Below are 24,520 nucleotides of genomic sequence, written 5' to 3' on the forward strand. Positions count from 1 at the left end.
ATGTTTCTTTCTGCTTCCTGCTTCATATTAATTTGAACTGATTTTTTTTTTCTCTCTGCATTTCATGGGTCTTTTAACCTTTCCACATTCTAGACTCTCATACTATTTTCCATCTTTTATTGTATTGACTTTGTTGCTCAAACATTGCTTATCTTCTTCCTTGATTTTTGCAGCCCCTCACGTGTCTTCTAGGCTTGCCTGAACTCTGCCTGTCATTTATATCTTCCAGGTAACCTACTCCAGTGGCAGTAAATGCTTCAGCTGTTCCTCTGCAGCAGAGAGGGATAAGTGGATGGAAAACCTACGCAGAACAGTACAGCCGAATAAGGTAACAGGAACAGCGGAAATAAGATTACCAGGGGAATGGAGGTGATATGATTGGATTTTAGTCCAGTGTAACAGGGCTTCCCACAGATACATGCTCAATTAATTTAGTCTGGAGAGAAGTCCACTCATCAGTGTATGATAAGTTGCTGTGCACTGTTGTATTGAGTGCAGTAGGTTAAACCTTTAATGAATAAATACCATGCCACCTTGCTTCCTCATCCCCAGGTGCCCACTTATGATGGTTCAGACTTGGTTTCTGATTCCATGTACCGCAGAAGAAAGGGACACCAAGCTTCAAGGTTTAATGCGGAGGCACAGTTTGGGGAAAAAGAAAAAAGGAATTTGAGCCAGAGTGAGAATGGGAGTCAAGTTATTGATTAGCTGGCAAACATCTGATAAGTCACCTCCATAGTTAGCAGCCACTTGGGAGGGACTTGCTAACAGTGCTCTTAAAATTATTCACAAGAGTAAACAACACAGTATGCCCCACCAGACCAGCGGCTTTTGAGTGGCTCCTGTGCAGTGTTTGTTTTCCAAACCATTTCAAATACAGCTTTTTGAGAAAAAAAATGTTCTGCTCCCTACCTTTGACATGCAAACGACAGTCCTTTGTCTCTGCTTCAGAAAATGTTTGCTTTTCTAGAGATTCTGACTCTAAGGATCAAAGAATCTGAATGTGAATTCTGATTCTGTCCCTACCTTTGACGCAAAGGCAGCTATTTGCCACTTCTCTAGAAGACAAAATGTTCAGTTTTTTTTAGAGATTATGAATAAAAGCTGAGCTCCTTCTTTTGCACAGGACAACTGTCGTCGAGCTGAAAATGTGCTCCGTCTCTGGATCATTGAGGCAAAGGACCTGGCCCCCAAAAAGAAGTACTTTTGTGAGCTGTGCCTTGATGACACTCTCTTTGCCCGCACCACCAGCAAAACAAAAGCAGATAACATTTTCTGGGGAGAACACTTTGAGTTCTACGGTCTCCCACCTCTTCACAGCATCACAGTTCACATCTACAAGGATGTGGAGAAGAAGAAGAAAAAGGACAAGAACAACTACGTAGGCCTGGTCAACATTCCCATGGCCAGCGTAACTGGTCGCCAATTTGTGGAAAAATGGTACCCAGTCAGCACCCCTACACCCAACAAGGGGAAATCAGGGGGTCCTTCCATTCGGATCAAATCGCGTTACCAAACCATCACCATCTTGCCCATGGAGCAATACAAAGAATTTGCAGAGTTTGTTACCAGCAACTATACTATGCTCTGCTCTGTGCTGGAGCCCGTGATCAGCGTAAGGAATAAGGAAGAGATGGCTTGTGCCTTGGTGCACATTCTTCAGAGCACTGGGAGAGCGAAGGTAAGAATGGGCGGCCTCTGTGTAAATGCCTCTTGCTGATGATGGGTGCTACCTTCTCAGCTACTGTACAAGATAGGCAGTCTGGGCTGGCACAACCACAGCAACTGATGAGATAAGGCTGAGAAGAGGACCTTGGGAGTGTTTTTAAACATTTGGTCAATTACATCTACCAAGGAGGCACATAGATAGGTACCATACTGACACATATTAAGTGCCCGAGTTGATAAAAAGGTTAAAGATACCGCATACAAAGTGTAAGTGGCAGGACTGTATAATTTCATGTTGCTCTGAAAAATGAGGGCCTGCACTTCTGTGCTCAGGAACGTTTTCTGTATTTCTAAAGTCATGATACAGGATAAGAGATAAGTAAGCAAGAGTTAAATAATCCAGAGAATGGCTTCTATAAATATATCTCTAATACAGCAAGCAGCAACATGCCATTGTTGATTCAGTGCTAAGTCAGCTAATCAGTGCAAACATTGATTTGGTCAGCATTTGAACAGCCATTTGGAGAATCCATACTCAGTTAATGGTGATCCTGTCTGCCCCAAGAATGTTATTAGGACTTTTGGGTGCGTGCTGCTGGTTCTCTGTGATGCAGCAATTGTAGTGAGCCCTGGGTTCTTTGAATGGATTGTGGGAGAATGTCCCGCAGGTCTCTAGAAATTCTGAGAAGCATTAACCAGCATTGACTGATCCAGATGCTGCCTGCCAAGTGGGTGTACGAGAGCAGTACCAAGCTGTAGCCAGCTTCTTCCAGTAATGCCAGCTAGAGCCAGACAAGCACCACCAAGCACAAGATAAAGAATTGGAGATATTGAAGAATGACCATAAGCAACAGCCAAGGGACAGCTTCAATTAACTGCTCTAAAAACAATTCCATTATTAGCCACAATGCTTTCCATCCCTTACTTGACATACATTTCTAAAAGGCTGGTGCTCAGTGGCAATGCATGGCAGGAGTTTGTTCCTTACCAGCTTGTTTAGCTGATCTCAGGAAGTTGATAGCTGGGACAGCTCCTATAGAGCTGTGTTGAAACCTCCCGGAAAGCATGCTCTGCTTTCCTGCAGTGCTCGGTAGATAAATTATCGTTATATCTTTGCCCTCTGTGTGCCTTTGTGTTTGAGTCTGTTTTTACTGGAAGCATTAAGTGGCTTAGGCTGCTGTAACCTTAATCTGCAAAGAAGGTACGTTTCCACCTCACATTGTGGTGGTGCTGATGCAGCTGGGTGTCCATGGTTTGCACCAGGTGAAAATAATTTTCTCCAGTCTTGAAAAGAAGCAGTAGTAAGGGATTGAAAAACAACAGTACTGAATGTATTTTTGATGTATTTTTATAATGTATAATTTGCTCTGGGTATTTTACATAAATATGCCAGCACTGCATTATGGTTTGTGTACATAATGGGGTTGTGAAACCTTGCTATAACTCTCCTCAAACTGTGCTGCTGCTGTTTCCATCAGAACCAGAAAGTCACAGTTGTCACTCACATAGTTGTCACTCAGCCCTAATACAGGATGGTGTTTTATTTCTGTTTTTGTTTTAAGATTTAGAAAAGAGTGGGGGTGAGGTGAGATTATGGCTCCTCTCCTGGAGAACTTGGCAGTGGCTGACATTGGCTGTAGTGAAGCTCTGAGCATTTCTTGTGAAATGCTGAATGTCCTTGACTCGAGTTACCACCTCAGGAATAACAGAAGTATTAATGTAGAATTAGACCCTATATCAAGAGATTTTTCACTGTCTCAAGACTTGCTGATCTTTCCTACCTGAGCCTTTGAAAACAATGCAAGTTAAGCCATATAGATCCACAGCAAGCATGTTAACTTTTTTCCTAAATCACTTTTCTTTTGTGAATTTAACTGTTGTAAGCAATTCTTCATACTTAAATTTCTCAAAGGGGTGAGAAATTGTGTAGAACTTCCAACTTGAATTTTTAAATCCAATTTTATATGTAATATTTGGTATCAAAATATAAACGTACATTATCAGTTTGTTTCAGCAGACAGAACCACCGATAACCGAACTAAGGAGGGTTTCTGTTCAGGATCTAAGCTTAGCTATAAAGGTTTTATTTTAGAGGCTTTTGCTTTTCCCTTTATCATCTGTGATTTGTCTTTTATTTTTTGAGGAGCTCTACCTATTTCCTCAGCCCATACTAATGTTGCATCTGCGCCCTTTGTCCCAGGCTGGGCAGTTATTTCAGTAATCCTTTGGCTCCTCTGTCTTTCTTTCTTGGCTTCTGCAGTTAGCCTGGCATACTGGGCCTGGTTAAACTAACCTCTTGTCATTTGACCTATTTCTTCAGGACTTCTTGACGGATTTGGTGATGTCTGAGGTAGATCGTTGTGGGGAACACGATGTCTTGATCTTCAGGGAGAACACACTTGCTACCAAAGCTATTGAAGAGTACCTGAAGCTGGTAGGGCAGAAATACCTTCACGATGCACTAGGTAAGAAAGAGCTGCTCACAGCTGCTCACATGGAAAGGGCTGATCCTGCTGCAGAGAATCAGTCCAGCATTCCTGTTAGATGTTATTCCTTGTACCCATACTGTATTACCCCACGAGTCTGGTGCTTTCCAGAGGCATGTGGTGAACCCTCTCCACTTGGGTTGGTGAAGTGGCAGAGTCACAACATGGATTTTTAGTTCCGCTACGTGACTAAAGCCTTATGCAGCTAGGTACGTTAAAGAATGTGGGATGGGAAGAAACTGCCTCAGCACTAAGCCCAGATGTCTGCTATCCAGATAGCAAAACATGCATTGTCTGCTCTTGATGCCTTTCCTTTCTACAGAGGAAGGTGTAGCACCCAAGAAAAAGCTAACTTGATTTGATACAGCTGAGTCCCTCTTAAAGTTTGCATCACCACGTTATGTTTTTCTGGGTAACCTTTGTGTCTCTAGCTGTGATGAGGGGATATAACACTGCTTAGTGAGCAACGGTTATTGTTCCATCTGTTCTATGAACAAGCTTAAAAAAGGAATTCTGTCACCTCATTTAACAGTGGAAATGGAGTCCAGTACTTTGCATTGTGGCATCAGGAATGAACACGGAATCACGTGCAGTGAAATTAGGTAGAGATTTCAGAACAGTTAAGAATGTGAAACATATTTCACTAATCTTCTTTTATGTTAAAGAAGCTCCTGCAATCACTTCAAGACAAAGTGAACCGCCTAGGGGGTTAGCTATAGCTAACAGCAAATGTTAGCTATGGTGTTAACATTCATTAGGTTTGAGCGCCCACTGTAGCGTTTGGATTCAGTGGGTACATAACAGGAAAGCTCATTCTGAGATGCTTCAGCTGCAGCTGTTGGTAATGCTGACACATTCCAGAGCAAGTGTTAGACTTGCTCAGCCCTTATCTTTGCCACAGAGCAATTAATTGATAAATGTTTGTGTCAACTGTCTAAACTGCTACATGGTCCCAACAAAAGTCCTTAGACAAACATGGCAGGAGGGGATGAGGCCTCAGGGCTGCTGAGTAGCACAGAGCAGGAGACCAAGACACAGACTATATAGGGAGCCTTCTGACTTTGTCCAGAGTGCTCTTCAGTCACCACATCCTGAAAACTGCCTGGCCATCCTGCGATGTCCTACTCCATCCCCCCCAGCGGGGTCTTACTGTCCACTTACTGTGATGGGTTCTGGTGACAGTACTACTTACTGTCCTCTCCCCACCAAAAGATTCCGCTCTAGCAATAAGCCCCTGTCCTGGAATTACCGTACATGCAACTAATATCGCAATAAAGAGCATTAAAACATGCATGCCCCTCTATGGTTAGCTTTTACCAACTCCACACAGCCTTTGTTATCCAAGTTTGCACAGTGAGCCACCCATCCTCCTGTTGTTTCTTGGATGAAGCAAGCTTTGGAAACTGATACAAGGGAAACAAGATCAGGCCAAAGCCAAGTCCCACACCACATCCTTTCACCAAAAAAAAAACAAAACAAAAAGCTACCAGCTTGCTTTCCCAGCAGTCTCACTTGTTCTCAGCAATCTCAGATGCTGGCAAGTCATCAAGGCGTTAGTTGGCTAAATTAGTCAGTGTTCCAAGGGTCAGTATAGTCAGGTCTGTGATTATATGCATTTTGGGAATGCTTTAAGCATAATGAGTCTGTTCTGGTAGTCTTATTCTCATGGGTGGAACCACTGAGCACAAGTCACAGGCCTAGGCTCTCGCTGGTGGGGATAAGTAAGCAGCATATTGCTTTGGGGATAAGTAAGCAGCACATTGCTTTGTGTTATGCTTTTCAGAAGACTGAATGATCAGCTTTGGGACCACATTGGGACCATATTACATTTGACTGCAAGCCCTTTAAAGTGCAGTAATTATGTTAAAATATTTTAAAATTAATGACTTATAATGTATCATTTAGAATATTGGTGCTGAGTGACAAGATTGTAAGAAATCAAAAATCCCCCTAAGGTCACCTAGCCTGTCTGTAGCCCAGGGCAAGGTTGTTCATGACAATACACTCGTCTGATTCTTTGTCAAGTTTTAAATTGTCTTTAGTCATTTTGCTCAGATGCCATATCCTTTGAAAGGATCAACAACATTATACTTAGTGTTAGCTGTTTAATACATCTGTAAGAGCATTTTGGTGTCCGATTAAGGCAGGGCCTTGTGGACCACAGAGAGAATGTTTCAAATGTGTTTAAGAGAGAAAATTAAGCCAGCAAACAACAGACAAAACAGAATTGGCTCACACCAAAGCGATATCAAAAGTTCAGTAAATAAGTTATCTAGATGCCCTCAGCAGAAATTTTTTGGATCCCAACAAAAGAGCTTAAGAAAAAGTGCCATTTGCTTTGCTTGCAAGAGCAGTGCTGACTGAAGATGGCAGTGGCTGGGGGGACCACTAAAGGTTTTTATAAAAATAATAATAATAATTAAAAAAAAAAACAAACTTTGCACAAACAAGCCTTTTGGCATTAGCTCAGAGCCAGCTATATCTTCTGAGGAGATGAACTTAAAAGACATTGAATCATGAACGAATAAAGGGGTTTTGCCTAATGAACAACAGTGGTTTAAAAAGCTCGTGGTGTGCTAGCAGAGATAGGAGAACTAGTAAGTAGCTTATTCCAGTTCATCAGACACAGGAAACTTCATCTGGTTTTGTATGTGTCCAGTGCCTGTTGTGATGCCGTACGAGGAGAATGACAGAAATGCAAAGGATTCTGAATGATAAAAGCAACAAAAATGTTGTAAGATGCTGATAAAAGAGGTTGAGCATACTAGTAGTATTTATCTAGTACTCAGGTATTCCTCTTATTCAAGAGCAAGGTGAATAAAGTTAAAAAACAAACAAACAAACAAAAACCAGTAAATTTAAAAATAAGCAAAATAAATACCATTGTCGAGTGTATTTCCTGCAGAAATTATGAAGACAAATATTGCAGCTTCATTTTTCAGGCTGTGAAAAATTTTATGCTTGATAATGCGTTTTGAGTACAAAGTCAAATCCTGTTCTTTAGGCTATAAACGAAGTGTCTGCAGGGGTTATAAGCAAAGCTGTCCTGTTATTGTGCCTCTGTCTGGGGGCAGCGAGGGCATGGGAGGCTGAAGCATTAGAGCACCAGTCGTCTGATCTGGTACGGCAAACGCTGTGCTCTGAAGGAGCTGGGAAGAGTCGTGTCCCCAACATCTGGTGTCTGGAGACTGTACCGCAGACACAGAGAGGAGAGGAGGCAGTTGCCAAGGAAAGGCATAAACAGGATTTAAAGGTGTGTCAAGGAGGCTTTTCATGTAATTACCCTGGTTTGTCATCCTCTTCCCTTTGTCCAGGGGAGTTTATCAAGGCTTTGTATGAGTCAGATGAAAACTGTGAAGTGGATCCCAGCAAATGTTCATCCAGTGAATTAACAGATCATCAGAGCAACCTGAAAATGTGTTGTGAGCTGGCCTTCTGCAAGATTATCAATTCTTACTGGTGAGGCATCTCCCCTCCCCTTCTCCCCCATTAGGTCATTTGCTCATAAGGTGTCCACTCCTATACAGAAGAGAAAACAGCAGTTGTACAGGGAGGTAGAATAGACCCATCTATCTTCAGAGACTGCCTTTATTTCTTTCCCTTGCTACCTTACTACATGGGAGACAATACTGCAGGTGGAACTTGTGCCCAAAACAGGGTGTTGCAGTCCAATGCACCAGACCCAAGAGGAGCTTCTGCTGAAGTAGTCTGCCAAGGAAACAAATAGTGAAGTGTGACGAGAAAGGAGGGAATCAGTGAGAAGATAACAGCTTACTTTGAGCTTGGAATAAAAAGCTGAAAGTTTTGATATTTATAAAAGACCTTCAGACCCTTTAGATCTGTAAAACTGAAGAGGAAAACAAAGGGAGGAATCATTGGCTGAAAGGTTTCTATTAATCTCTGCTTCTGAGTATCATTGAAAGAAGGGTCTTTTTGCTTCAGGGTGAAATACATGTGAAGCATTGAGAGAGCTTAACAAGCAGGATAATAACTGTAGTTACAGAGATGAGTTCAGTTTGGTTTTTATATCCTAACACCCTGTTTGCTCCTGACTAGCAGTGGATAGGTAGTACTTAGCTGGTAAATCTGTGTGTCTGAGAAAGGCTTCACTTAACATATATAAAAAGGGGTTCTTTAAAGAGTACTTAAGTATCACCAGATTAAATGGGGATCCAAGAATAGATGCCTAATGACATTTCCTAGCCTAGAGGGGAAAAAAAAAAAAAGCCGATTATGATTTCTCACAGATAATTATTTCAGGTGATTGATCATCAGTTCAACTTGTTACATCTCATTGCCCGTGCAATTTTATTTCCTGGTTTATTGTTTTTCAGCGTGTTCCCTCGTGAGCTGAAGGAGGTATTTGCATCTTGGAAGCAGCAGTGCCTGAGCAGGGGCAAGCAGGACATCAGTGAACGTCTGATCAGTGCTTCCCTCTTCCTCCGCTTCCTGTGCCCCGCCATCATGTCCCCCAGCCTCTTCAGCCTCATGCAGGAGTATCCTGATGACCGGACATCTCGCACACTCACGCTTATTGCTAAAGTCATTCAGAATCTCGCCAATTTTGCTAAGTAGGTGGTGACAACAAAACTGAAATCTGTGCCACTAGGGCTGCAAGTCACTCTAGGTTACTACGGAGCAAGGAGAGCCCTGCTTGTAGTTGTGTCTGCAGCAAACAAGACAGCTTTAGAAAGGAAAAAACTTCTTATTTAGATGTGAACCTTGTTCTCACTGGGACACCTCAGTGTTGAGAGGGAGAGATTCTCCTTTTCACATGCAGATTTGGGTTATGTTGAATTCAGTAGAGGGACACCATATGAAACCAAGAAGAGTGGTGTGCACTAGCACGTCAGTGTTTATGCTATTTCAAAAGAAAGAAAGAAAGAAAAAAAAAAAAAGACTGTTCCCACCAAGGAACTTGACTTTCTCTGTTCCCTCCTCCAAAATTCGTAGCTGAATTATACAAAGGGCATGCTTCTTGCAGACAGGAGAGAAAGGATGACTGGAGGGGGGGGTGTGAGGAGGCAAGATGTGTTGAGCCCCTTGTTCATAATACAATCAACAAGTTACTAGTATTTAAACAAGTCTAAAAGCAGTGAATCTCTTAAATGGTTCTTTTTTCTTTTCCCCCTCTTCAGAAAGGGAGATCTAAAGTTAAGCATTTCACAGTTGTCTGCAAGCACTTATACTTTGTATTTGTCTGGAGGTTATTGACTGGGTTTCCCCAACTCCCCTTTCTTGCAGGTTTGGGAATAAGGAAGAGTATATGGCCTTCATGAATGACTTTTTGGAACATGAGTGGGGGGGAATGAAGCGTTTCCTCCTGGAGATCTCTAATCCAGATACCATCTCAAACATGCCTGGATTTGAGGGCTACATCGACCTGGGCAGAGAGCTCTCAGTTTTGCATTCCCTCTTATGGGAGGTTGTGTCCCAACTTGATAAGGTAAAGCAGGCTGGAGGCCCGGGCGGTTGTATCGTAGCAACTGTAAACACTGGGAAACATCAAGGGAGCTGCTGAAGCCTGCTTTGGGGATAACTTACTCAACAGCTTTTGAGAGGAATGTTTGATAATGGTATTTCACAAGTGCTCTTTCTGTGATTCCAGATCAAGGCTTAAAGCAGAGCATGTGAAGTGGTTGGGCTTCAGCAGCAGTGCAAACACTCTGCAGAGCCTTAAGTGAGGCTGGGTGCTAAATGGTGGAAAGGGCAACACTTAGAAGTAGGCCTGGAATTCCCTGTGCAGCCGGTTTTCTCATAAGTGATCTGGAAAAAAGGGAGGGTGTTTGGATGGAAAATTAAAATCTTACAGGACCCTTTTTGATGCTAATGGAGGTACTTTGCTGCACACCAGGCCCTACCTTACTCCTCTGGTGGAGTAATGTGTTGGCCAGGCAGAACTGTTCTCATTAAACACCTGATCCAAAGCCAGCTGAGATGTTCTCATTTCTGCAGTCTTTGGATTAGGTTTTAATATATAAGAGGGTGCCTTGTAAAAACCTGGTTCCACTCTCAGTTTTATCCTGTAACAAAAGCAAGATGCTTTCTGCCCCTGTGCTGTGCCGGGGTCAGATACATTTTCCAGACTGCATTCTGCTGATCACAATAGACGCTCACCGCCAACTGTAAGCATTATTTCCATTTAGCTATAGAAAGAGAAGGGATGCTAGTTTCTTCCTTAGCTATGTGGTTTTGCAGGATCCAAAATCATTAAAACCTTGATAGCAAAGGTACTTGATAAGACCCAGAAAAGCTGAGCCGTGCATCATCATTTTTTTTTGCAAGTACTTGGAACTATTCCATATTATGATTTTTAGAGGTGCATTATTTTGTCCATATTCCATTTATATTATTCTCTTTCTTTTAAAACTGAAGAGATGAGGTGACTTGCAATGCATTCTTCATATTTTTATTGCACTGATGTTTGCCAAAGTAGTGATTTGTTTGGTTTCTGTTTTCTCACTGTACATTGTTTAAAGCAGAAAACAAAAAACTGAGCTTGCTGCATCAGAGTAAATAGAAATGTCCTTGACTCAAAAAGACAACATATGTTAATATTAGGTAATTGTTGTTCGATAACAATTTATGGTCTTGTTTGTCCATTTCCCCCACACATGCACGCAGCATACATTCAAAATGTCGCAGGCAGTAAAGTCTGCTATAGAGACAGTTCAGCAGCCTCAGGAAAACAAGCAAAGTGAGCACTCAAGACCAGTTCCTCCAATCCTATAAATCGGGTAAGCCCATCAGTGTAGGGAACACTGCCATCTTTCCAGCTTTCCATCCTTCCAGCTGCTCAAGTGTCAGGTCAAGAGAAACCCAGCTCCAATCCTTAGAACTGCAAATGGATCTTTGCATTTAGCCCTTGCATTTAGGGAGCTGCTTTCTGAGTGTAAAAGTCATAAATATCTTAAAGGGAGGAGCCGCACCTGGCTAAGCCATCAAAGCAGATCTGCTTTGCCCTTCCTGTAGGTTAGATGCTTGGATCTATCCTAACCAGCCCTTGGGGGCTAGTGTAGTAGCTTGCTAAGAGAAGAATGAAGGGCTAAAGTTACATTGCAATAGCGCTTTACTGCAGGTAATGACTGGGAAATGATGAGAGAACCTTGGAGATTTTAATAGGTGCAGAAGAAGTGCTGTAAGAAAGTGAATGTAAAGAGACCTCTCTCTAGGGTTGAACTGACTGAGTATCTGCCTACAGGAAAAATAAGGATAGCTTTGAAAAGACAGTGGTCTTTGCAGCAAGGTTTTACCTTAAGGTACACCTCCAGCACTTTCACCCTCTTCCTTTAGACCCAAGAGGCTGTGGGTGCCCTATAGATGATGTAACCAGCGGTGACCCAAAGGGGGAGAAAAATAAAGAGCCTGTATGAGCAGCCTTGCTCGCTGGAGTGTCAGCTGCCCTTCTCCTGGGCCTAGGCAATGCTGAGCAAATAAGTAACTGAACGAAAAGCTGTGTGTTTAATCCCAGTCTGATGTGATAATGTTGGGATGAGGATCACTGATGTTCTCGTGAAGTTTTTTTTAGGTAGGAAAGAATGCCTTAATTTTTGATAACAAGTTGCTACAGAAGGTGGCATCAGCAGAGGATGCCAAAATACAAAAGCTTATGAATGAAATCTTCCCCTTTTCTCATCTCCCTCAACCCCTGCAATTCTCTCATGATCCCCGTGAATGCCGCATCCCCTTGTCTGTTGGCATGCATTTCCTTTACCACATGACACCCTTTGCCTGGAAAGTTCCCCCACTAGCTGAATCTGTAGTCTTTGAATGCCGTTTAATGAGTAGATACCATAGTTTTCACTTTGACCTTACCCAGCCTGGACTTAGTTTGCTTTGCATGATAGTTTTGCATTGGAATGGCCATAGTTCTGTTTTGTTGAGCATGATTTTTATTTTTGGGGGTCAATCCTAATTTCTTTTCTATTTCCTTTTCTTTCCTCAATGTCTGCTGCACCCCGTTTCGTCTCCTCCATCCATCTCGTCGTCGTGGTTACGCTGCTCCGTAACACTGCATACGGCCCTGGCACACCCGCACACAACCACCCACCCTCCTTCCTTCCACCTCCACCCCTCCGCCTCTGTGCATCGTTATCAAAAAAAACTGGCGGATGTCGCGGTGCTTGTTGTCCAATTAGGGTGAAAATTCCTTCCTACAGGCGACCGTGGCAAAACTGGGACCCCTTCCTCGTATTCTTGCCGACATCACCAAATCAATGACCAACCCTACGCCAATACAGCAGCAGCTGAGGCGTTTCACTGAGCACAGCTCTAGTCCAAACGTCAGTGGCAGTCTCTCCTCAGGGCTTCAGAAGATATTTGAGGACCCCACTGATGGGTATGTAACAGCCAGAGCCCATGGGTGGTGTGGGGAGAAGGGACCTGTTGAGGACCAGCCTTTAAGAGTTGAGAACTTCTCCTGAGTCATTTGCCCAGCCCAGCTGCAGCAGCAGGGAATTTGGGCCTCTGTGCCCCGGGAATACGAGGTGCACAAGGTGGCACTTGAGATCTGAAGCTCTTTACTTACCCAGGGCTCAAACACCTTGCTGAAAGTCAGTAACTTCAGCTGCTAAAAAGCAGTCTTGCTGTTAATCTGAAGCAAAAAGCTGGCATGTGGCAGAACTGCCAAAGAGCTTGTGTATCGTGGTCTCTGTGCAGTTTCTGTGCTGATAGGTCCTAGGGCCAGTTTTGACACGTGGATGTGTCTGTCCTCTAGACCTACAGAAGCCTTCAGGCAACTCCTGCTGAATTTTGAAACGTAGGTGAAGGGTTAAATGGAAACTGAACTGCTCTGAAGTCTTGATGGAAATAAAAGTGTCTAAAGGGGAAGGATTTGGTGGGGTTGGTTTGCATTTCACCTCTGAAAAATAAAGATGAAGCACTGCTTGAATCAAACTTAATTTTCAAAGATAAGCAGTAATTAAGGAAGAGTGTGTTCTGACTTGAACACAGAGAGCTCATGAAAGGAAATCCAGTTCCTTGAAGCTTTCAGAGCAGGGGAGGGAGGGTTAAATGAGGTAAAGAGGCTTCTCTGGGACAGGTCTCTCAGGGTCTCGGCTGCTTAAAAATTAACTGAATTCCTTTCCTCTTGACAGTGACTTGCATAAGCTGAAGTCTCCAACCCAGGAAAACGTGGATGGATATTTTAGGGGCAAGACCTTACTGCTGGTTCAGCAGGCATCCACCCAGAGCATGACTTACTCAGATAAGGATGAAAGGGAAAGCATCTTGCCCAACGGACGTAGCATTTCCCTCATGGACCTGCAGGATCCTCACACGGCTCACAGTGACCACACTTCTATCATGCACGACGTGCCTTTGCGTTTGGCCGGCAGCCAGCTCTCCATCACCCAGGTGGCCAACATCAAACAGCTGTGGGAAGCTCAGAGCACACCCCAGAGCGCGCCCCAGGTGCGGAGGCCCCTGCACCCAGCTTTGAACCAACAGGGCAGCCTCCAGCCGCTGTCCTTCCAGAACCCCGTTTACCACCTCAACAACCCTCCTCCGCCGATGCCCAAGGCCTCTGTGGACTCCAGCCTGGAGAACCTGAGCACCGCCAGCTCCCGCAGCCGAAGCAACAGCGAAGACTTCAAGCTCAGTGGGCCCAGTAACAGCAGCATGGAGGACTTCACCAAGCGCAGCACGCAGAGTGAGGACTTCTCCAGGCGGCACACAGTCACAGACAAGCACGTCCCCATTGCTTTGCCCCGCCAGAACAGCAGCAGCCAAGCACAGATCCGCAAAATGGACCAAGGGCTGGGCGCCCGGGCCAAGGCACCGCAGTCCTTGCCGCACAGCGCGTCCTTGCGGAGCACGGGCAGCATGTCGGGGGTGTCGGGGGCCATGGTGACTGAGCCCATCCAGAACGGGAGCCGGTCCCGGCAGCAGTCCTCCTCCTCCAGAGAGAGCCCTGTCCCCAAGGTGAGGGCGATTCAGAGGCAGCAAACGCAGCAGGTAAGGAAAGCCTTTTCCCAGGCAGCTTCTGCTTTGATGTTCAGCTGGTTGCTGCGCTGACCATCGAGGCTTTTTGATCTAAATGGAGCTGAATCAGTACTGGCCGATGGGATGGTGACACTTAAACAAGCGGCCAGTAATAAGGGTGAATGAACAGTCATGCTTGTTACCATTACAAGCCTGGCAAGCCTAGTGTGCATATTATTTCTGGTCCTTTTTGTACTGAAGTTAAAAAAATAAAAAAACTTTTGCATTTAGTAAGGTAGCAGCACACCTTAAAGAAACAAAACCTGAAAATTTTCCTGAATAAAAAAGTAGAAGCAGCTTTGTTCCAAAGGGTAGTTAAGATTGTCACAGGAGAATGCATTGCCCTGTGGTGCTAATTTAAAAGCATAGCTACCTAAAAACACAGAATAAACAAAGATGAAATATCATGAACTAAGCTGCTGCCAAAATAATAAATAAGTAGAGTTGTCTAAGTGTGGAGAGACCTATATTTCACCATGATGCAACAACCTACTCTGGCCCCAAATAAATACTGTTTTTTCATTAATCATCCCAAACTATGAGTAATGCAAACACTTTCTGGAAAGGAGTGTTTGTATGTACCCGTTCCTAATACACCTTATCAGCTGCTCATAGACAACTGTAAATCAAGATTTCCCTATCAAAAAAAAACAACATTCCTTAACCTTTGAAAAAAAATGTTGTGATTTGCTGTGTATGAAAAGCATTTGCTGTGTTCACTATTAAAGAGAAAAATAAGTATTTAAATGCTCGATGCTGCAGCGAAGGTAGAAAATGTCTTGACTGCAGGTCAGAGGGAAGATGGTTGTTTTTAGACATCTCCTGTTGGTGCATACAGCTGGGCAGGGTGAGGCTCTCAAAGGCAACACCTGTGCTGTTCCCTGGGGCTAAGTGTTTTCTTCTGTGGTCACTGCAGGGGTAAACACGGGACTGTTTGATTTACCTTAACAGCTTCAGAAGGACATTTTTTTAAGCTGTGGCTTTCCACAAGACCAAGGAAGGATGCTGCCTCTGCACGGAGGCATGAGCTTCAGCAGCAAAAAGTTGCAGCCCCTGAGGCTGCACCGTGCTGCCCGTGCAGCTCCATCTGCAAGAAGCAGGAGGTTGTGATCCTCCTCATGGGAGTAGCCCTGCTGGCAAAGGTGCTGCCGGAGACATGGTTGTGCAGGGGAAGGATTTGGCTTATAAGGCAAAGCTGGCAGAAGAACTTAGTTGCCAGCATAAGGTCCTGCTCTGCTGAAGACTTTCCAGGTATCCTTGTAGCTTTCCTGGCAAACCCTCCTGAGTGTTACAGTCTAAACGAGATGGTGCCTGGGAACCCAGGAGCAATCAGGGCTTCAAAACTACTTTGATACCTGAAGTTCATTACAGCACAAGGAGATCAGAAGCACTGAATCACAAAGCCAAGGCTGTTACGCCAAGTTAGTAATACCAAAAATGTAATTGCTTGTTGTTTGAAGTGCGTGTGTTTGTGTCCTCCTTCTGAGCATGTGTTTTGCGTTTGGGCAAGGAAGGGTTGCTAGGTAAAGTATATTGGATTGCAGCTAAACCCAGCGCAGAGGTGGTAGGAGTTTGGGATGCAGGTAACAAGGCAGCCTCCCTTGCTGCTCTCATGGCCCCTGCGAGCACCTGGGCTGGCTGATCTGCTGTGGTTTATGGTACAGCCCTGGGTCCTTGCTGAAAGCACCGGGGAGCTGGGGCCTTTCCTCAGGGCTCGTTAGAGGGAAGGGCCTGGACAGATACGTGGAGAGGCTTTGCTTTGGGGGCGTCAGGATGAGGAAGGAGCAGGAAGAACAGACTGTTGTTGTCCCCAGCCTTCACATGTACACCTTGCACAGGTGGCTTCTGCCCTCTGTATTTACAAGAAACACTCCGTCCCCTGCTTGCTGCCTACCTCTTGGTCTGTGTTCATCCTTCCACTGCCGACTGCAGCTGCCCAAATAAATCAGGTACCTGGGGAGACTGGCTCCAGGGCAGTCTCCTTCCCCTGTCTTGTATGCAGCGTGCGTCTCCTTATTTTTCCACTCTCCTTCCCATGCTAATTGTTTTCACTGGATTCATTAGAGTGCTTGGTCCCACTGTAGAGAAATCAATTTGTTCTTTCCTTCCCCACACCCTTGAGAATGTCTTGAGTTGTGCCAAATTGAGTGGCCAAAATTTTTTTTCAAGGCAAATTCCATTGCGTCCTTTTAATTGCAAATCGTGTTGTGGAATTCTGCTCTTATTTAAAAAAAAAAAAAAGGAAAGCGAGGAGAGAGAAGTTGGGCATGTTCTTTCTAGGCATGCTTTGTGGGCGTCATAATTATTAGACTCTGTTCTCCACAAGTCCCATTTGTTTCTGAATGTAGAGTGAGGCCCTTTGTTCGCTGGGAGAGGTCAGCTTTTGCCTTCCATTTCCATTTAGTAGGTAGGTGGGAACAGAAATGTCAGTGTGTTCCTCTGGAAGGGAGGCAAAGAGGGGAATTAATACATGTTCCTAGCGGGCGTTCCTTTTTTCTTCTTTATTAAGAGTAAATCATAAACCTTTGGCATCTGAAGTACTCGCCATCCTCTTGGTCTTTGTGAGCTTTCTGAGCATGGCTGCTGAAAGCACTCGGTGCTGCAGCTCAGAGGTGGTCTGGGGAGGTTCGCTGGTACCCAGTGGTCTGTTGCAGGGCAATTCCCAAAGTCCTTGCCTCGGAGGAGAGCCTGCTGGTGACAGAGCCCTGCACTGTGTGGGGTGTCCCGTCCCACAGCTGCCGAGAGAAGTCTCACCGAAGGAGCCTGGCCAAGCTGAAAGGGGCTGATAGCCTTTCCTTCCCTCCCAGGCTAAAGCCTCTGCCTAAAACCATGCATTTTTCCCCATTTCCTCCCCCTTTCCTTTGCGTTCGTACCTGTCCTTGCTCAGGCTCTTCCCAGAGCTGGAGACCTCAGGGCAGTGGAGCCGCTGCAGCTGCTGCAGGATGTGCAAAAGCCCCCCAGATGGAGGATGACAGGAGGATCCCTCACCAACTCCTCTTCAGAAGCAATTACTCCCTGATGAAGAGCCCCTCCCTGAGGCTTTGACTTTCAAAATCACTGCCTCAGAGCACCTTTCACTTGCCTGCAGTGCTGACAGGAGGCAGGCTGCTGAAGGGCTGCCTGAGCACAAAACAAAGCCATGGATGAGGGAAAAGTTGATCTTTTGCATTTCTTGAAAACTTTTAGACAGCGTTGCTCTTTCAGGAGTTGCTATGCTAATTTCTGTGCTTATAAACTTGTCTTTGTCCATGAGAACTGCTTGGAATTTGCACCAAGCCATGTTTTCCCCATCAGGGTGGAGAGTTTTGGGTTTCTCTTCTTGGCTTCCTTTTCAGCTTCCCTTAAGGAGGATAGCCTCTCATTGTGTTTTACAGTTCTCCTGGTAAGCACTGCTGGCCCTGATTTCCTTTCACAGCCTTGACTGGGTGCATATGCTACAATAAACCATGGAAATGTGATAGGCATTATGGTGATAACATTACGCCTCTTGGCACTTTTAAGTACTGCTGTGCTGTCTCCTGTCCAAGCCATGCAGCCTCCTGCTCTGTAGCAAATTCCTGCCTGCAGCCTGGCCAAGAAAGTTGCTCTCGAGCTCCCCAGCTGTCCAGCACAACCAATCTGTCTCACCTGAACCGGGCACGCGAAGCTTCGTTGCTCTGTTCTCTGAGGGAGAAACCTCAGGTTGAGGAAGCCTTACTGAAAGTCTGGCAAAGGGGGAAGGCAGATGTGAATGGGATTTGGAAACAGTGTTTTTTTCCAGAGAGGTGTTCACTTAGACAAAGAGGAAAAAAAAATTTCAAGCGCAGTGATTTTAGAGGGACTCATGTAAGTGCTGTGTGCCTAAAGTCAAGGGAGGATGAAGACTCTTTGCAAGAAAGGTTTGGGGGTTCTTTGGAGACCGACAGTTCCATGGGCATTTTTCTCCTCCAAATGAATTATTTCAGAGCTGATTTGTGTGTAATTTCCTTGAGAAATGCTTATAAACGTCTCTGTTCCAGGTTCAGTCACCTGTGGACTCTGCCACAATGTCACCAGTGGAGAGGACAGCTGCGTGGGTTCTCAACAACGGGCAGTATGAAGAAGTCGAGGAGGATGCAGAGCAGAATCCAGATGAAGCCAAGCATGCTGAGAAGGTAGATTTTATTCTGTATACAGCACACTCGGGGGCTGCTGGCGAGTCCTGTCCATCCCAGGGCTGGGTTCAGAATGGCCTCCAGGTGCTGCTGTGCCAGAGTTGTGCTTTCAAACACAGGTTGCATTGGCACAGCTTCCTGCTGTACATGCAGTCACGCATAGCCAGACCACAGCGTGCCGTACTGTAGATTGACACACTTACAGGCTGTAGCATGTCAGGTGGATGCAAACTGACATAGCGGAGGGCTTAGAGACAACAGGCTGATATTTGGCATTTACTTGCATCATGAGTCACACTGCCTGAGCGTATGAGATGCTCTTCAAGTCATTATTTTTTATGATGACATTATAGCTACATTATACTGCTGTTTTTTTAATGCTTTGGTTTTTTTTTAGTCACGATGAAACTCCATTAAAAAAAAAACACAGTTGTTAAACCCAACTGAGTATAGTTTAGGATATGCTAAGTGATTGCGCATGGCTCTCTAAGTGCAATTCAGACTTCATCAGTAGTTGCATTCAGATTTCATCTGTCGAACAAGAAACAGGAACATAGGATTTAGGAAAGGTGAATGAACCCAAAATGAAGTGGAACGTGTTGTGTTCCACTACTGTAAAAACAATTGTCTGTGGAGACAGTAAATGGGAGAACAAATCCTCAGCCACGTAAACGTGCAGTGAATGATGTCCCGGCTGAGGGCGGTGGTTTCATGGCATGGTACTGAAGAATGAGTCACTTGGGTGCTGTAGGGGTGCTGTAGTGGCCCCCTTCCCATGTTTAGTCACCCCAGGACATTTCTACTGTTAGCAGCTTTTGTCTGGGAACCCCTTGAGTCTCAAATAACTGCGGATGTTGCCAGCCAGGACTGAGGAGCCATGTCAGAGCCATCAGAGTGCTTAGACTGTGCTACAGAATGACATCCTACAGCATGGGAACAGCCTAATGCTCAGTGAGAGCTCTACATAGTCCTTTGTCACAGCTACTTGCTTGCCACTTCCTTTACTTCTATCAATGTATTTTAATGAAAGAAGCGTTGCCTCTAAACATCAGAAAATTATAGTGACGTGATCTGTTCCTTCTTTCCTTCTTCCTTCCCACCTGCAGTATGAACAAGAGATAGCGAAGCTGAAGGAGCGCCTGAAGGTGTCGAGTCGCCGGCTGGAGGAGTATGAGCGGCGACTCCTAGTGCAAGAGCAGCAAATGCAGAAGCTGCTGATGGAGTACAAGTCCAGGCTGGAAGACAGTGAGGAGAGACTGCGCAGGCAACAGGAAGAGAAGGACAGCCAGATGAAAAGTATTATCAGCAGGTAAGGCCTCTGAAAGTGTGGCACTGTTTAGGACAAGAAGCATGTGCTGTCTTTGACACTGAAGAAGGTAGTTGTGTGAGCATCTCAACATCTCTGGAATGATAGCATCCTTCCTTGGAAAAAGATAAAACTGAGTTACAGGTGTGGAAACTCGCCTCAGATTGCCAACAGAATGGAGGAAAAGAATTAGGAATTTTTGACTCTGGTCTCTGCTGTTCTTACAAGTGGTCTCTTTGCTTTGTTTGGAATCTGTTCTTCAGGCAATATGCTCCAGAGCAGTTGCATTTTTGGCAGTGTCCACTTTGAGAATAAGGTTAGCCAATTGGGAGTGTCAGATGGAGAAATAAGCCTTTCAGAGTGCAGCAGAATTCTTCTGCAGAGCCAGGACAAGCAGAGAAGTCAAATCCAACAAGCCAGAGTACCTTCAATGCTCTGGAGTAGTACTGACCTGTCCTAATTTGTACCTCTCTTTGTGCACCAGACTCATGGCAGTTGAAGAGGAGCTGAAGAAGGATCATGCAGAGATGCAAGCTGTCATCGATGCAAAGCAGAAAATTATTGATGCACAGGTAAGGAGCCTTAGGATCTCCAAGAACCAAGTGTTCTGTGCATAGAACCCATTATTTTCTCCTATCCTCCTGCCCCAGCATTGTTATCTAGCTCCCAAGCCAGTATTGGCCCGTGGTGTTGCACATGTGACTTACTGCCTTCTAGGAGAGAATTGGGTTTTTAATTAATAAAGATTGTGCTGTCTAATGCCAGGCTTTGAGCAGGCCTGGCAGCAAATCACGGGACTGACTGCTTTTCCAAAACCTCTTCTACTTCATGAGATCCCAGGGGGGGCAAATCAATAGTGATGCTTTGTGTAGACATTGTTCCAAGTGTGGGCCTGGGAACTCTGGAAAAGCTGTGCTTCATACCAGCATAGTTTAATTGCCATGTGCATGCATCTCAGCTATGCGAGCTAAAAGCACGGCTTTGAACGTTCCAGTCAAGAAAAGAGAATGCTTGCAGTGGAGCATTGCCCGGTGTAACCTCGTATGTGGCATTTCACCCCATCTGACTGTCCACGTCAGTCTTGGAGAAATGCCCCCTTCGCCACAAACCCGCGGTGCTTGTCTCAGTCAACACAAGTTAGCTTGGGGAGGTGGGACCCAGTGGGCAATGCATGTGGGTGTATTGTGTGGGATCATTTCAGCTTTTCTTCTGTGTCTGTGCTGATCCCAGAGAGCAAAGCTTGTACAACAGAACCCGAGACTGGTTTGGTGTCTGCCTGCCACGTTACGTTTGGGATATTTGCAGTTGGAGGACATCTCCCCTGCTTCTGGGCTTTTCAATAGTTCCAGCTGTAAAGTTTAGTAAGAGAGAATCTTTCAGATTACCCGTTTCAGGAATGACCCCGGTTGTTTCAAAAAGTTCTTTCCCTTTATGTATAGTGGGGGAAATAAAAGCCTCAGCTGAATATTGTTAAAGATGCTACTGGTGTCCTTTGAATGTAGGCGTAAGTGAACACAGAAGGGCATCCACTGGCCATTTTTTCCTGCTGAATGGACAGCAGTAATAGAAACGTTTGAGCTTGCAAGGAACTGCAGGGAAAATAGAATGTGGAGAAAAAAAATGTGTTTTTAAAGGCCTGGTGATGTTAGAAGCATATTTTTTAGCAGATTTCTTTTTGATAATCTGAAAAGTTCTACATTTTGTCTGCTGCCCCTGCCCATTTTACCACAGTCCTTTCTTCAGAAATGATGAGGGATGGATTTTTAGATCCTTACTATCTAATCTGAATAAGTCACTTGCATACAATAGCACTGCACTTCTGTTATCTGACCTCATAGAATACAAAGAAAATCCTACTGGAATTACACCCTGCATATTTCCTAGCTACTGTGCAAGATGTTGTGCACAAAGACACCGGTGTAATTGGCCTTCCCAAGATGTACTCCACGTGAAACCCTTTTTGTGAGGACTTGCACTCAAAATGTAAAGGGGAGAGTGCAGTGCAGGAGAGGGAACAGGAATGTTGCTGGTCACTTCGTTTTTTCATCACAGTGGGGGAACAGCACAACACACTCCAGTCTGATCAGGCAGTACGGCAGGTGGAAGCTGGAGTAGAAATTGAACGTGTTAGGCTGCTTTTTGGAGAGCCCACAGCCAGAACACCTCATTGTTAGAACTGATGGATGGCAGCTCGTCCGAACAGCCACCTCCTTGTTGCAGGAGGCGATGCCTTTTTCATCTGCCTCAAGAAGGTGAAAGGGACGCTGAGCAAACACAGGAAAATTTATTTTGGAGGGGAGGATTTGAGAGATTGTGACTTGAATAAGAAACTTGCCCTTCCCTTTGTTCTATCTCTGTGCCAGTGGGCTCTCAGCCTTGGTCACAGACCAGCAAGCCCGAGGGTGGCCCAGCCAGGTCTGTCAGTGTCACCAGCTGGCGGAAGGGACAGCTGCTGATTTCTGAAGGCTTCACAACCTCTGGGCTGGAGAGATGTGCTCCTTGATTCCACTTGATCAAATCATGCTTAATTTATAACTTGCAGTGGAAATCGTTGTAAAGACTGTAGCAAAACAGTAGCATTAATGATTCCTCTTATAATCTGATGCATTTTTTCTTCTGAAGTGCTTTTAGTTCCTTGAGCAAGTGAAGTCATCGGCAAGCCTCGACTGCTTCACTCTCAACCAGCTCACGGGGAGGGCTGAAAGGTAGTTAGCTGCCCTTTCATGGGTTCCTGCACAGAAGAGGAAACCAGTGAGATTCAGAACAGATGCCAGAGGAGCCCTAGTGTTTTCTGAGTTAATGTAGCAATCCCTCTAAGTCACACTTGAAAGATTTTTTTTCTTATTCTGTGATTCATTTAGCAAGGGGATATAGCAGTGGCTGGATAAGAAAAGGTCTTTTCCACAAGAGTTTTATGGAGTGGAGTTGGAACCTGGCTTATCACACCTGTTTGAGAGGAGTGGCTGCTAGGAACCAGCAGTAACCCGGGCTGCTTCTGCTTAGTTACATCACCACGAGATGCTTTTCAGCATTTGCTCTTTAGCCTTGTGTCCAGGTGCAGCATCCAACGCTACACCAATGCACAGCCTTGTCCTCAGGATATGTGCCGTTGGCACTGGCTCTGGGCAGTGCCTGGCGTGTGCAGCGGTGCTGGAGGCTGCCTCTGAGCTGCCTCTGAGCGTCCATGGCCGAGCAGGGGAGGTCTGGCAGAGCTCTCTCCTTGGAGCTGCAAAGAGTATTAGCCCAGCTGCTATTGCAAGTGACATCTCCGCTGTGTTAAATTACAGGTCATAAATGGGGATGAGATAATTCAAACAGGCAAGTAAACCCAATCAGTTCTCTAGCTGAGCAGCACCCAGTCCTGGCCCAGAGCACTGCCCTCCTACCCATTCCAGCTCCTGCCACTCCCTGTGCCCAGTTCCCGTGTGGTAGACGTGTTGGGCAGATGGTATTTTCCTTTGAGCGAGAAGATGCCTCTAATTGCTGAGCTCATGCTTTTTAAGATGTACTTTCCAGGTGTAGATTCCCAGCTGTTGTGCAGGATGGTACAGCGAGCACTCATCGGTGCCAGAATGTAACCAGCCTTTCATTTTTTAACTCGCTGCAAAGATAGATTATTTAGGAAAAAAAATAAAAAATTTTGAAATGCATATTCCAGGTGAAATTTAGCCCGAGGAGGAGGAGCTTTAACTTGCTTAAGAGCACATTTCTGCTAAGGCAGTTGTGTTGTTTTTGTTTTTGTTTTTGTTTTTTTTTATGGGATCTTTTTCACATTTCACATACCCCCCCCTCATTTATTTGAGGGGAAAGGCTGAGGCCTTCAGCTCCTCCCTTGTCGATTCTCCTTGCTTATGTTGACTGGATCAGGGAAGGTGCTAGGGCAGGCCGTAGCCTGCCTCGCTGTTTGTTGACTTCTACCTCCTCCTCCATTTGCTCTGCTGCACAGAGCTTGGTCTCTCCAGGGCTGCAGCACAAGCAGTACTTAAATTCTGCTTTGTTTTTACACCCTCACATTTACCCCTGTGGGGAAGCCCACTGAGAAAAGCCAACATTGCTTGATTACAGCTGTACCACACAGCTGATGTGCTGGGATCAAAACCTCGAGGGGCTGGTGCAGCACTTGTGTCTCCTCAGCAGTTTGCCTGAACTGTCCCTTAGTGTTTGTGCCTTCTGTACATCGTTTTTCTTCCCTTTTGTTTCTCAATGGGCTGGACTGGGAAGAAGAGTTCCTGCATGCAGCTTTTTCCAGTCAAGTAATTAGGTGTTTTTCCTTCACAAAGAAAAAAAAAGCCAATCAGCTGGCAGCACGAAGGGTGTATTTACCTGCTGCCATCTCTGCTGCCGCTGTGTGTGCATTTTTTTTTTAAAGGGAAGACAAAAATTGCCATTTCCTATTGTGCCACCAACTCTTCAGCTTGCCCCTCCAGCACTGAGTCCCTATGCAGATGGTTTATCTGTCAGTAGGCTGGGTTGCGTTGGTGGGTTTTCAATTTGATTTATTTTTAAATAAATTCAGTGTATATCATTTAGCTTTTTGACAACTTTTGCTAAAAGGGGAGGCTGGAAGTATCAAAACGTGGGAACCCAGGATTCGGCAGAGCCCGGGAGCCCCTCTGAGCTGGAATGGGTCTAGGAGCAGTGTGTTCAGTGTTTGTTCTTTGTGTTCTGTCGATGGCATCTCCCCTCCACCCACACCGCCCCCTTTCTCCTTCACCTCAAGTAACCCCTTAGTTTTAGCTTTTGGCTGCTTCTTCTCTATGTTGCTATTGCACCCTCACCCCTGCTGGTGACTGCAGGCTGCCATTATTTGCTTTTTTTATTATTATTTTTTAATTTCAGACATACCATGAGTTTATTCTGAGCACATTCCATCCAAAATAGAGAGACAATGGCCATTAGATACCACCTGCACTTTTCTCTGCCAGATGAAACTTCCACCACTTTTA

General features: G+C 45.1%; 1 protein-coding gene across 10 annotated transcripts in view; it reads left to right on the plus strand.

Moving 5' to 3' along the window:
- RASAL2 (RAS protein activator like 2) overlaps positions 1-24,520 on the plus strand; it is a 176,647-nt gene that overhangs the window by 146,450 nt on the left and 5,677 nt on the right. For 6 of the 10 annotated variants that reach the window (XM_068691231.1, XM_068691234.1, XM_068691235.1 and 3 more), the window contains 12 exons: positions 230-328; positions 1,127-1,681; positions 3,989-4,133; positions 7,469-7,613; positions 8,489-8,725; positions 9,399-9,600; positions 12,293-12,492; positions 13,250-14,108; positions 18,134-18,268; positions 19,375-19,577; positions 20,059-20,146; positions 22,862-22,892. In XM_068691231.1, the coding sequence (XP_068547332.1) occupies positions 230-328; positions 1,127-1,681; positions 3,989-4,133; positions 7,469-7,613; positions 8,489-8,725; positions 9,399-9,600; positions 12,293-12,492; positions 13,250-14,108; positions 18,134-18,268; positions 19,375-19,577; positions 20,059-20,146; positions 22,862-22,892 (2,899 nt within the window). The remainder of the gene's footprint in view (positions 1-229; positions 329-1,126; positions 1,682-3,988; positions 4,134-7,468; positions 7,614-8,488; positions 8,726-9,398; positions 9,601-12,292; positions 12,493-13,249; positions 14,109-18,133; positions 18,269-19,374; positions 19,578-20,058; positions 20,147-22,861; positions 22,893-24,520) is intronic. The other 4 variants (XM_068691232.1, XM_068691228.1, XM_068691230.1 and 1 more) reach the window with 3 other exon arrangements.

Source organism: Anas acuta, chromosome 8 (assembly GCF_963932015.1).
Source record: "Anas acuta chromosome 8, bAnaAcu1.1, whole genome shotgun sequence".
Classification (NCBI taxonomy): Eukaryota; Metazoa; Chordata; class Aves; order Anseriformes; family Anatidae; genus Anas; species Anas acuta.